This window comes from Euwallacea fornicatus, chromosome 2 (genome assembly GCF_040115645.1).
Source record: "Euwallacea fornicatus isolate EFF26 chromosome 2, ASM4011564v1, whole genome shotgun sequence".
NCBI classification, from domain to species: domain Eukaryota; kingdom Metazoa; phylum Arthropoda; class Insecta; order Coleoptera; family Curculionidae; genus Euwallacea; species Euwallacea fornicatus.
In genome coordinates, this window is record NC_089542.1 from 1,474,585 (window position 1) to 1,485,575 (window position 10,991).

The window sequence follows — 10,991 nt, forward strand, 5'->3', positions numbered from 1 at the left end:
AATAACGGCTCACAAATGAAAGCTAATTATTTTATAGCGAGAAACTGGAAAATATTTAGTTTAATAACACGTTTTGTAGTTACTTAATGTTTTTCTTGCCTAGAATTTGTTTAAATCATTTGGCAACAGCGCATCGGGACTGAACTCTAGTGTAACTTATGAATTATTACTTACATTTACACTTTATGAATTTAAACCTATTTAGACTTTATAACTGTGATTCGTTTTAATAATTTGTTAAGCACAAAAGCTTTCATCAATTTATTAAACTCAATCAAACTCGACTTCTTCCAAGCAGTTTAGCATTTATGTCTTTCTACGGAAGAATATTCATTTTATTCTGGAAAAGAATTTGTTTAATTTAATCAACAGTCACACAATTGTAGTATACAACTTCTTTTCGCTTTCGCAATTCAAGACTATCTGCAAACCGGTATTGGTACAAAACTTTACAATAAGGGAGAAATGTTTTAAAAAGTAGCACCACCATCAGTGCTGCCAGATATTCCGTTACCTAAAGTGTCAAAATCATTATGGAAAATAAAAAACAAAGAGGTGTTTTGTTTTGTATTGTTGTCAGATTGCTGGCTCATTTTGTCTTTAGGAAAATTATTTCGATAATGTTCAAATATTTCTTCAAACATGTCTCCAATTTAATTTTTAATTATTACCAAAATTTCAATAAATTTTTAATTTACTTTCGCCTTATTATAATTCCTAATACCCTCAATAGCAAATTGCCAAGAAACAATCCGAATTTTTCTAAGTTATCCCACATTCCGGCAACATTGCCCGCGTTCTCAAACAAAAAAGAACCTTTTGCGGCATTCCATTTCCTATTCCTTTCTTGCTTAGTGTTGTAGGAAATCATCTTGCCGTTGTGGTTTATTCGGCAATAAATGCTCGTAAAAAGCCGCTGTTTTATTCAAGAATACGCGTAAACGGTCTATATCTACTGGAAACTTGTGAAACCTCAGTACTCTCTGTAAAAATTTCATAACCAACTGGATCGTAATTGCTAGCAAAACCATGGATGAAGATTGGGATGATGGGACGCCTACAGTTTCTCATCCAGCTATGGTAAGTCGCCTTTGTAAGTCTTTGCTTAATCATCTCTATGCAGCTTAAAAGAATCACCATAAAATAGTATTTGTTGAGGTTAGAGCATGTCTCTGTAAAATTCCTTAAAAGTTGAAGAATTCAGCAAATATTTTAAAAGCTAAGCATTGAGACGCATGTTTACTTGTTCCTGCTTCACGCAGGTATACAAAAAATGTTTTTTGCCTTCAAATTTTATTGCTTTAGGCTCGGGCAGATTTTTAGAATTCAAAGGTCATGGTGTAACTAAACTTTATTTTTTATTACTGAACTAAATTAACACTTTTTTGCACTACTGATGCAATAAAATTCCATTGGAGTTGAAAATTAATATCGGAAATTAATTTTTAAGTTTATAGGACTTTCCTCAGTTAAAATTTAAATGAAATAATAGCTGGTAGACTGTAACAAATAAGGCAAGTTTTATGAACATTCTTGACAATGTTAAGACATTCTGAACTAGCTGTTCTATTTCAAACATTTTCAAGTATATAGGGTGTCCAATAAAGGTGTCACATATATAATCATTTTTGTCATGAAAATAGATTGATTAATTGCATTCTGATAATTTTAACACTCCTGACAGTCAGGAGTGAAAAGTGAAGGTGGCATCAAATTTGCCTCTGGTCGAGGCTTCAAAGCTGTAGAATCCAATGGTGGTGGAGACAGAGGATGGGACTTAAATGGTGAAGGTAGTTGGGGAGATGATCAACCATCTGCCAGCTTTGGAGGAGGAAGGTCAAAGGGTAGAGGTGGACGCGGGGGTAAGTCCATTCTTAGCAACATATCTTTTCCATGACAAATTAGAATTTATGATTACGTTAAAAATACCCATGAAAATCTTAATTGAGTTTCTATAGGTCGCGGAGGGGGCTTCCGTCGTGAACGTAATAACGATTTCGGAGGCGCCGAAAAGGACAGCGCGGAGTCATGGGGGAACGCAAATGAGGGGAGCGACTTTGGAGGTCGTGGAAGAGGCAGAGGGCGTGGAGGTGGTCGCGGTAGGGGCCGCGGTGGTGGGGATAGGAATGAAGGACGTTTTAACAGAGATAAAGATATTGATGATAGGAACGGAGCAGGTGATTGGGGGGGGTTCAAAGGGAGAGGCGGTGGTGACGAGCCTCCAAAAATGAAAGAGGTTTATGTACCAGTGGAACGACTAACCGATGATGATTTGTTCACCACCACCATCACTTCAGGGGTGAATTTTATGAAATTAGACGAAATTGAGGTTAAGGTAACTGGGGAGAATACTCCCCAACCTATTGCGACCTTTGAAAGTTCAGGGCTGCGTCCTCATTTGCTTGAAAACGTGAAAAAGTCGGGTTACAACAAACCGACTCCAATTCAGAAGTACGCGATTCCAATTATAAAGGCCGGCAGAGATTTGATGGCTTGCGCACAAACTGGTTCTGGGAAGACAGTAAATTCTACCTATAATTTTGCGCTGCAACTTTTCTTGTATTTTTTAAATTTAGGCTGCATTTTTACTGCCGATGATTCACAAATTGCTAGAGAGTCAACAGGCCCCAATGAGAGAAGGAAACGTCGCTTATCCCAATGTTGTAATAGTCAGCCCTACCAGGGAATTGGCGATTCAAATTTATGAGCAGGCGAAAAAATTTGCTTATAATTCAATTATAAAAACTGCAGTAGCGTATGGGGGCACTTCCGTTAGTCACCAAAGGAGCGCTTTAGCAGTGGGTAAAGATTTTTTCCTGCAAATGGTTTCTTTAAAAATTATTCTTTCAGGCGGGTTGTCACATTTTAGTCGCCACTCCTGGACGACTTAACGATTTCATTGAACATGAACATGTAAACCTTGGTAATGTCCAGTTTTTTGTTTTGGATGAAGCAGATCGAATGCTAGACATGGGCTTTTTGCCAACCGTAGAAAAAATCCTTGGGCATCCCTCTATGATAACTACTGTATGTCCTCCCTTTTCAATTTATTAATAACTTAAGTTCTTTTGTTTTTAGGGCGAGCGTCAAACACTAATGTTTTCAGCTACATTCCCTGAAGAAATACAGCATTTAGCTGGCAAATTCTTGCACAATTACATTTTCGTTGCCGTAGGGATTGTGGGCAGTGCGTCCACAGATGTGGAACAGATGTTCTTCGAAGTATCCCGCTTCGAGAAACGCAACAAACTACTGGAGATGCTAAGAAGTGGAAAAGAAAGAACAGTTGTATTCGTTGAAACGAAGAGAAATGCCGATTTTTTGGCGACGCTACTCAGTGAGAACGATATTCAATCGACAAGCATTCACGGAGACCGTTTGCAGCGAGAGAGGGAGCAAGCGCTCTGGGATTTTAAGAAAGGTAACGCTCTACCACTCATGTTCTATCCCTTCACGGTTTATTGCTTTTTTCGCTTGATTTCAATATTGTTTCTTGTTTCTTCTAGGCATCCGCAGTATTTTGGTGGCGACCGGGGTTGCGGCCCGTGGCCTGGACATTGAGGGCATTCAGCATGTTATTAATTACGATCTGCCCAAGAGCGTAGACGAATACGTTCATCGTATCGGACGTACCGGCCGCGTGGGAAATCGAGGCAAAGCAACAAGCTTCTATGATTCGAGTTGCGATAGACAATTGGCCGGAGCCTTGTCCAACATCTTAAAACAGGCGGGACAAGAAGTACCCACATTTCTGTTGGGGGGTGGATATGGAGAAGGGGATACATCGGATAATTTCGGAGGCAGAGACATTCGAGGGGTAAGTTTATCATTCTCATTACCACTTTTTCAATATATTGTTCCCATTAGGACGACTATGGTCGAGGTCAGAATTTTACTCAACAACCTGCCGAAATGGTTGAAGAAGATTGGTGATTTTTCACCCTACAGTTTTGCGCATATGTTACCATAAGGAGGCGAAATTTTATTTTTGATACGCAGTTTACACTTACTCGAACTGTGAGACCGCAGTTTCGAGCCATAAATGTTTTATTTCTAGTTTTAATGATAATTAATAAGCCGTCGTTTCGTTTACCATATAACTGTGTTATCTGTGATAATCGAAGACGTTGCAGCCGTTACATGGTGTTAGTTTTTAGAGATTCTCATTAGTTGAGATGCGCCGATTTTTCATTAAGAGTAAATGCGCTTTCGTTGACGATAAAGGGACTCGTACCTGCAGGTTCCTTTGTCATTATGGTTTTACTCACGTTGATTAAAAGTTTTTGTAATATACTTTTTTAGTTTTATTTTGTAAATAAACATTTTTTTGGGTTTGCAATAATGTAAATAGTAGAATGGTTATTTAATCAATGACGTCGTGGTTTTATAGGTGGAAGATGGTGAGAATTGGACATTTTCCGTAGTGTAACTATATTTTACGTTATTTTTCGACAGGGAAATTAAAAGTATGTTGAATATTTTGTAGTCAAGTGTTTTCAGGCAGTTTCTAGCGCGATATGATTATTTAGAAATGGAAAATCAGGTAAGTGAAAAATTTTCAAGAACTTTAATAATATATTGTAAAGGGACTTATAATCAGTGATCATGCGCCTAAGAAATTAACGTGACAAATGTTGTTGTAGTGTTGTCATTTTTTTAAAAAACCACAACAACTGTAGAAAAAAAACTAATTTTTTACTTACAAAATCGTTTAAATCAATTAAAATTACGTAAATATAAATTTATACTTTAACTTGCTGCTCCTTTCTTGAAGCTTCAGCAGCTTCACTTTTTTCAAACTCTGAAATAAGTTCCTCCACCTCCTTGGCCGACAGGATATTTATGACAGTTTTGTTGTTAACCCTGGTTAAAGTCGCCATTTCAACTAAATCAAAAAAAAAATCAGTTTCATATTACTTAAAGAACCATGGAGGATACCTTTCTCAGAAGTCAACTTAGTCATGTCAAGAGTCTTGCTCAAAACTTTCACTGCAAGACCTTTGGCATCTTTTAGAGTCATCTCCCCTTCCTTATATTCCTGTTTTAGACTGGAAATTGCCGCCTACAATATCAATATTCATATAAAACAATTAATTGAAAGTAGCAATAAATAAAAAAACACACAGAACTATTGTTTCCAATACATGTAGCCTTCCACCCACTGTAGTTACCGCTGGGGTCTGATTGGTACAACTGATAACCATAATGTTTATCCCATCCAATATAAAGAATTGAGACCCCAAAGGGACGTTTGCCTCCATATTGGGTGTAAGCTTGTTTCACATCACACAGCCAAGAGACTAACTGTTCACAAGGAATTGATTCGCCATATTGAAAAAGATATCTCTGACCTATTAATCGCAACTCATTGGTGAGCACATTGGCATCTGAAGTGATTCCTGCTACACTGCAAACCATATCACTGTAAATATATTTTTTAGTGCTTTTTAGATCACAAATATGAGAGTTTTTGAGACTCTCACTCGTTGAGTTTGTAGATTTTTTCAGAGGTGAAAACTTCATCTAGAAGTTTGTTAGTGTTACGCCTCTCAGCAGCTAGTAATATTCCATCATTGGCTAATATTCCCAGGCAAGTGCCAGCAAGAGAGATAGCCTCCATGGCATATTCGACCTGGTACAGTCTCCCTGTATATTAAATTCATTCAGGATACTAAAGCTATTTTAAGAATTATGAAATTGACTTTTATTGATTTGTTAAAAAAGAAAACTTTCTTCACCAGGAAGCCTTACCTTCAGGAGAGAAAATAGTAGTTCTGGTGTCATATCTTCTTGCCTGAAATCAAACAAAAGGGCTAAAATATATTTAACTGGGCAAAGATGAGTATGCATAAACGAATTCTAATACTTTTCAGCATTAAGATATTGATACTTACGTACAAAAGTTTGACTTACCATGTTTTAAATAAATTCTCCTCTTTATTAAGCGTTGGAACTCAGTGTTTGGTAAGATTTTTTAGAAAAAATCTGTGAAATAAAAACCGCACATAAAAATCAACAACTCACTGCGAGTGAGGTTAGATTTTCTGTAGAACAAGCGGACAGATGCCACAATCAAAAAAAGTCATTTATATTATTCATAACAAGTCGTGAATTTCGAACTTTGGCAACGTCGCATCTACCTAATAATTTCAAACCAGAACGTTATCAGTGTTTGATATTTTTCTTGTTAACCTGAAAGATATTTACGATAATAGAATCAAAAAAAGAGGTGTCTGCCCCCGGCATGTATAAATAAAACAACAATGTACATGGTTGTTCCAAAAACTTTATTTCATTAATGAAATTCAAAATTAACAATCAAATTCTACAATGTTTTCTGACGTTCAATCGCACCCATTGTCATCTCACGTATGCCATTATCAGTTGTCATCTCATATGTTTATTTTTAATTGAGCAAATTCAGTCAATCAAAATCAAAAGTTGGTCCTGACACTGACACTACCTGTCAAAATAATAAAAAATAACAGTAAAATTAAAGTAAAAAAATACAATTTTCAATACATCAGAAACCTCTTCGAATACTAATTATAATTTTTTTGTTGACCAGAAAATGTGCTTCGCACCATGAAAGATGAAGATATAATGTCACCGCCGCACGGCCTCAGCCAAATCGATTTCGAACGGGACAGATTCCCCTGTTGCATCGTCTGGACCCCCATCCCTCTCCTAACCTGGCTCTTTCCCATTATTGGACACATGGGCATTGCCACGTCTTCGGGAATAATCCGAGACTTTGCAGGCCCTTATTTTGTTTCTGAAGACAACATGGCATTTGGCCGCCCCACAAAATACTGGAGACTGGATCCCAACATTGCTAGGGGAGGCATTCACGGTAGACTTTTGTTCTAAGAAGTCTTTATTTCCCCCGTTGACTTGGGCATTATAGGATGGGATTGTGCAATTGCTGAGGCATCAGAAATTTACAAGTCTCGCAGGCATAATTTGTGCTGTGATAACTGCCATTCCCATGTAGCAACAGCTCTTAGTTTGATGCAGTATGGAGGCTCAGTTAATTGGAATATGATCAAGTTAGCTGTACTTGTAACATGGCATGCACATTATGTGTCATTTTGGAGCTACTTGGTAACTTGGGTGCCATTTTTGATACTGGTAACTATTATTGTTTTATGTATAGTATTTGTGTGAATTAGGTTAATAATTAAAGATGAAGAAATAAATGTTTTTTTTACATGAAAGAGATTTATTAAATACTAAGTTCAGTGAGGAATATTTGCAGCATCAACATTCCAGGTTGCTCCATTGAAAGCTTCACCATTTTCTCTTGAACAATATTGCAAATTGCTTGACAATTGTTCAACTGCATGCCTGATAAGAAAGTGAGAAACTTCTTAATGTCTATTGTTGAAGACACCACCTCACTCTCTTCCACAGCTTCAGAAGTAGATTGACCACCTAAAATTGACAATTGAAACATGCCTACATGAAATAGCAGGAATGATACCTGCAAAACTGTGCACATTTAAATGGGAAAAATGCGCTGACAGCTTGATGATATTGGTTTTAATTTCTAAAGTCAATTCTCCAGATTTATTGGCCTGCACCACCAAGCATTGGCTCATATTTTTCATCTTCTCAACAATGCTTTTAATTGACTTTAAATTGGGCATTTGAATGGAAGCATGGAACTCACTAAAAGATGGCTCTGCATAGTCTCCCCAATGTTTGCGAGAAATAACATCCACAGGGATATCATGCACACATTGTCGGCTTAGCAGCTCCCCTGACATCTTAGAAAAATCTTAGTTTTAGCAGAAATAGTTCAGCATAACAAAATTGCCATCTGCTAAAGTTGTTTGCTTTAGCAGATGTCAAACTTACTGAACTATTCTGGTTTTTTTTTTAATGGCAAGATGGTGTTCTGTCAATCATTAAACTTACAAGCTCCATATCTAAAGTCAAACATGGAGTTTCCTTACTAGTCAGCTTGATTTTGAAATGTTTGACATCCTGCTTCAATACTGCACAGCAACGCGCCAAAAGAACTAAAATCCCTCTTCAATATTATACTAATTGTGCTTATAGTTCAATGTTAAATACAAACTTGTGGAAAGCTCCAAATAAATCTCGTTCTGCACCTCATTGACTCCAACGATGTTGTATTCTTTGAAGTAGAAGCTAACTGGCAGTTCGCACCACACTAAAGGGCGTCTTGGGCCCGTATCGTCTTCGGAAATTATGAAATAGACTTTCCTTTTGGTGAGTCTGAGAACGCAGGTTTTTGAAAAGCGAGACAGGCTTAGGACTACGTCTGGGAATCAAATTTAGAACTTTAAGGAAATTTCTACAATTCATCTTAATCACACTTAAAAATTCCCGCATGGCTGCATTTTCAATCATTAGGGCTCGGAACTTCATGTTAGGTGTAAAACGGAATATTCTTAATAGTCTTTCTTTGCAATCTACATTTTCTCCCTTTCGCCTTGTTTGTGTCCGTTCGCTAGCAACAAAAAAAAAGTAATTAAAACGCTGTTAATTATAAAATGGAGGAATGTGAGGATTCGGCTCTGGAGCTTTGGGAACAACTATATTTTTCAAGAAATTAAGTTGAAAGTTCGTAAAACTTGAAAGATACTAAGCGCATATACCAGGACAGAAATACTGGCATGACATGTATCATTAAAATTTGATAATTTCCTGAAATCTCAGATTTGAGTAATAGAAAAATTTGTTGTTGAAAGTTTATACAAATAAATTTGTTCTCGCTTTAGTGGAAGATGAAATCGTATTTCATTTGGAATTACCCGCAAGTTTCACAGTTCTTGTCGCCAAGCGTCAATCATCTTAATCCCTACTCTGTTTAACAATACGTTTACTTTAAAGAAAATGCATTGAAGTTACAATCAATTCCAGGAACTGCTACAGTAAAATAATAAAACTTGGTAAAAATCACACTTTTATCTCAATCTTTAACCATAAATATGCACTTGAAAGTACTTGGTAATTCCTGTATCTGCGATAAAAAGACAATCTATAGATGATTGATAAGCTTAAGCGACAAGATAAGATAAAATTCGACTTAATTGAATGAATTTCCACATCTCTATTGTGTTTTATGTCTAATTAAATCAAATAAACTAACATGATTCAATTCTTATAAAACAGAAATGCAGGCTTTACGATATATCGTCGGGATTTTAGCCCTTATTACATCAATGGGTAAGCACAACTTTTCGACTTAAACCTCATGTAGATCACTTATAATATAGCATGGTGCCAAGACGACGATCTGACAATAATATACCTCACTGATAGCCAACCAAATTTCACATGGAGAACTTCAGATCCAACTCACATAAAGTTGTCTGCGGAACCCGGATTTCAGATACAAGTAAATGTAACTGAGATTGATTTGGATGGGGAGAGTGGGGATTATATCACTATTAAATGTACAGTTGTGAGCTTTTAATTTTAGGCAAAATTGAGTTAAAACAATGATTACTCTCTCTCATCTAGTGAGTGCTGATGATGACAATGAAGACTCCGCTGCAAACACTTTGATATTCAGCTATAAAGTAATGGGAATGCTTAGTTATCTGTACAATCACAATGAGGTAGAAGCTAACTATATAGAAACTAACGACACAAATAGTTTCAAAATCCAATTCTCTAGAGTTGGCAAGTTTGATCTAAAAGTTATAAACACTGAAAAAAGGAATTAAATAATTTTAGGGGAAGCTCTGACTACCACCTCCAAAGCCCCATCAACCACTACCTTGTCACCCATGCCTACAGCTTCCCCTGAGGAATCTGCCACTTTAACTGTGTTTCTAGGACCAAAAGGCGCAGCCACATATGGAAAAGCAGAAATACAAGTTTTAACACAAGCAATATCTAACATGGGCATTGAGTATTGTAACGAGCAAAACTGCCCCATTAAGAAACCTATTACGTAAAGCATTAATCAATAAATTGATTTTTTAATTGTTCAAAAAAATTTATTACAGGCAAAATAATGTCAACATCACCATGATTACTACCTGTCCCATGCTTTGGGAAAACTACGAAAACTGTATAAATCTCACTTTTTCTCTCCCAATAATAAAAACCAATAAAGTGACTAGTGAGATTTGGAAGGGTTATCAGTTGAGCAGTTCAAATTTAAAAATTATGTGGGATAGTAATGCTAGAAAGTACTTGAAGCAAGTTGGATTAGATATTTTTGAAATACCCAATGTTTCAAAAATCCTCATTGAGCGTCTCATAGTGTTTTGTATCATTATTGTTACACTTATAATCATGATTCTAATAGCTCGAGCCATTATGAACAAAATTAAGAGAAGAAGGTATTTCATAAATCTTTGAGTTAAAATATCTTGATAAAGTGAAACTTGATTTTTAGGAGAAAGCTAAGTGACACAATTTCAATAACAAATGAACCTCATAATCGCTCAAGTCAATTAATGCCTCACTATTTACAAGAGTTGCCTCCACTTTTCAATACAGATTTCCCCATGTATACCAATGAACAAACTGGAACTAAAACTTATACACCTTTAACTACCAGTGGTAAGTTTTGAGAGGTAATTGAAAAAACTTTTTAACAGGACCCATTTTAGTTACTGAAGAAGTTGAACCTGCGTCCCTAGTTGTAGCCAATCTGGTTAATATTTCCGGTAAAGACACGAATGAGGAGCAAGATGCTGATGCTTAAGGGGCAGTTTAAATTACCTGGGATTGTGTATGGGGTAGAAGTGTGAAATTTTATGTTAGGGACCATGTTAATTTAATTAATCATCCTTACCCAGTACTCAAATTGTACTCAGTAATTTCCTTATACTATTTAGTTACTGATAATTAATTATTTAGCATTGAAATTACTTTAGATGATTACTTATAAATTTAATTATTGTCAATAAACATTCAAATTTGAAAAGGCAAAAATATGATGAAGTGAAAGATTCAATTAAACTGACATGAAAACTATTAAAAGAAATCAGCTTTTGTGTCTT

At 36.1% G+C, this 10,991-nt stretch overlaps 5 protein-coding genes across 5 annotated transcripts; 3 read left to right on the forward strand and 2 right to left on the reverse strand.

Annotated features, from left to right (window-relative positions):
- Window positions 1-817: 817 nt before the first annotated feature.
- Window positions 818-4,293, forward strand: LOC136345045 (ATP-dependent RNA helicase vasa). The gene is made up of 8 exons (XM_066293037.1): window positions 818-1,080; window positions 1,685-1,862; window positions 1,959-2,521; window positions 2,577-2,798; window positions 2,851-3,027; window positions 3,079-3,421; window positions 3,507-3,817; window positions 3,868-4,293. Exons 1-8 carry the CDS (start codon window positions 1,030-1,032, stop codon window positions 3,931-3,933), a joined length of 1,911 nt encoding a protein of 636 aa, XP_066149134.1. The 5' UTR covers window positions 818-1,029; the 3' UTR covers window positions 3,934-4,293.
- Window positions 4,294-4,552: 259 nt separating this feature from the next.
- Window positions 4,553-6,041, reverse strand: Prosalpha3 (proteasome alpha3 subunit). The gene is made up of 6 exons (XM_066293050.1): window positions 5,914-6,041; window positions 5,752-5,794; window positions 5,484-5,646; window positions 5,125-5,422; window positions 4,939-5,062; window positions 4,553-4,885 (listed from the first exon to the last, which is right to left on the reverse strand). Exons 1-6 carry the CDS (start codon window positions 5,914-5,916, stop codon window positions 4,743-4,745), a joined length of 774 nt encoding a protein of 257 aa, XP_066149147.1. The 5' UTR covers window positions 5,917-6,041; the 3' UTR covers window positions 4,553-4,742.
- A 368-nt stretch (window positions 6,042-6,409) lies between these two features.
- On the forward strand, window positions 6,410-7,217 carry LOC136346283 (transmembrane protein 222). Its single transcript, XM_066295316.1, has 2 exons — window positions 6,410-6,853; window positions 6,908-7,217. Exons 1-2 carry the CDS (start codon window positions 6,586-6,588, stop codon window positions 7,165-7,167), a joined length of 528 nt encoding a protein of 175 aa, XP_066151413.1. The 5' UTR covers window positions 6,410-6,585; the 3' UTR covers window positions 7,168-7,217.
- On the reverse strand, window positions 7,202-10,957 carry Hus1-like (Hus1-like checkpoint clamp component). The gene is made up of 6 exons (XM_066295304.1): window positions 10,784-10,957; window positions 8,346-8,479; window positions 8,084-8,290; window positions 7,921-8,024; window positions 7,484-7,769; window positions 7,202-7,434 (listed from the first exon to the last, which is right to left on the reverse strand). The coding sequence occupies exons 2-6, from the start codon at window positions 8,395-8,397 to the stop codon at window positions 7,226-7,228; spliced, it is 858 nt and encodes a 285-aa protein (XP_066151401.1). The 5' UTR covers window positions 8,398-8,479; window positions 10,784-10,957; the 3' UTR covers window positions 7,202-7,225.
- On the forward strand, window positions 9,010-10,923 carry LOC136346257 (uncharacterized). Its single transcript, XM_066295280.1, has 7 exons — window positions 9,010-9,198; window positions 9,249-9,428; window positions 9,496-9,657; window positions 9,712-9,931; window positions 9,987-10,325; window positions 10,382-10,548; window positions 10,599-10,923. The coding sequence occupies exons 1-7, from the start codon at window positions 9,147-9,149 to the stop codon at window positions 10,691-10,693; spliced, it is 1,215 nt and encodes a 404-aa protein (XP_066151377.1). The 5' UTR covers window positions 9,010-9,146; the 3' UTR covers window positions 10,694-10,923.
- Window positions 10,958-10,991: the final 34 nt, after the last annotated feature.

Bases quoted from the DNA above. Each gene is read 5' to 3' on its own strand.
- LOC136345045 (XM_066293037.1), top strand. From the start codon at position 1,030: ATGGATGAAGATTGGGATGATGGGACGCCTACAGTTTCTCATCCAGCT. The intron at 2,799-2,850 runs GTGGGTAAAGAT...TTATTCTTTCAG, and splicing joins ACCAAAGGAGCGCTTTAGCA to GCGGGTTGTCACATTTTAGT. The intron at 3,028-3,078 runs GTATGTCCTCCC...TTTTGTTTTTAG, and splicing joins ATCCCTCTATGATAACTACT to GGCGAGCGTCAAACACTAAT.
- LOC136346257 (XM_066295280.1), top strand. From the start codon at position 9,147: ATGCAGGCTTTACGATATATCGTCGGGATTTTAGCCCTTATTACATCA. The intron at 9,429-9,495 runs GTACAGTTGTGA...TCTCTCATCTAG, and splicing joins GGATTATATCACTATTAAAT to TGAGTGCTGATGATGACAAT. The intron at 9,932-9,986 runs GTAAAGCATTAA...AATTTATTACAG, and splicing joins CCCATTAAGAAACCTATTAC to GCAAAATAATGTCAACATCA.
- Hus1-like (XM_066295304.1), bottom strand. From the start codon at position 8,397: ATGAAGTTCCGAGCCCTAATGATTGAAAATGCAGCCATGCGGGAATTT. The intron at 8,291-8,345 runs GTGTGATTAAGA...TTTGATTCCCAG, and splicing joins AGCCATGCGGGAATTTTTAA to ACGTAGTCCTAAGCCTGTCT. The intron at 7,770-7,920 runs GTAAGTTTAATG...GATTTTTCTAAG, and splicing joins TGACTTTAGATATGGAGCTT to ATGTCAGGGGAGCTGCTAAG.
- LOC136346283 (XM_066295316.1), top strand. From the start codon at position 6,586: ATGAAAGATGAAGATATAATGTCACCGCCGCACGGCCTCAGCCAAATC. The intron at 6,854-6,907 runs GTAGACTTTTGT...TGGGCATTATAG, and splicing joins TGCTAGGGGAGGCATTCACG to GATGGGATTGTGCAATTGCT.
- Prosalpha3 (XM_066293050.1), bottom strand. The intron at 5,063-5,124 runs GTGTGTTTTTTT...TTGATATTGTAG, and splicing joins GTATTGGAAACAATAGTTCT to GCGGCAATTTCCAGTCTAAA. The intron at 4,886-4,938 runs GTATCCTCCATG...TTTTTGATTTAG, and splicing joins TAAGTTGACTTCTGAGAAAG to TTGAAATGGCGACTTTAACC.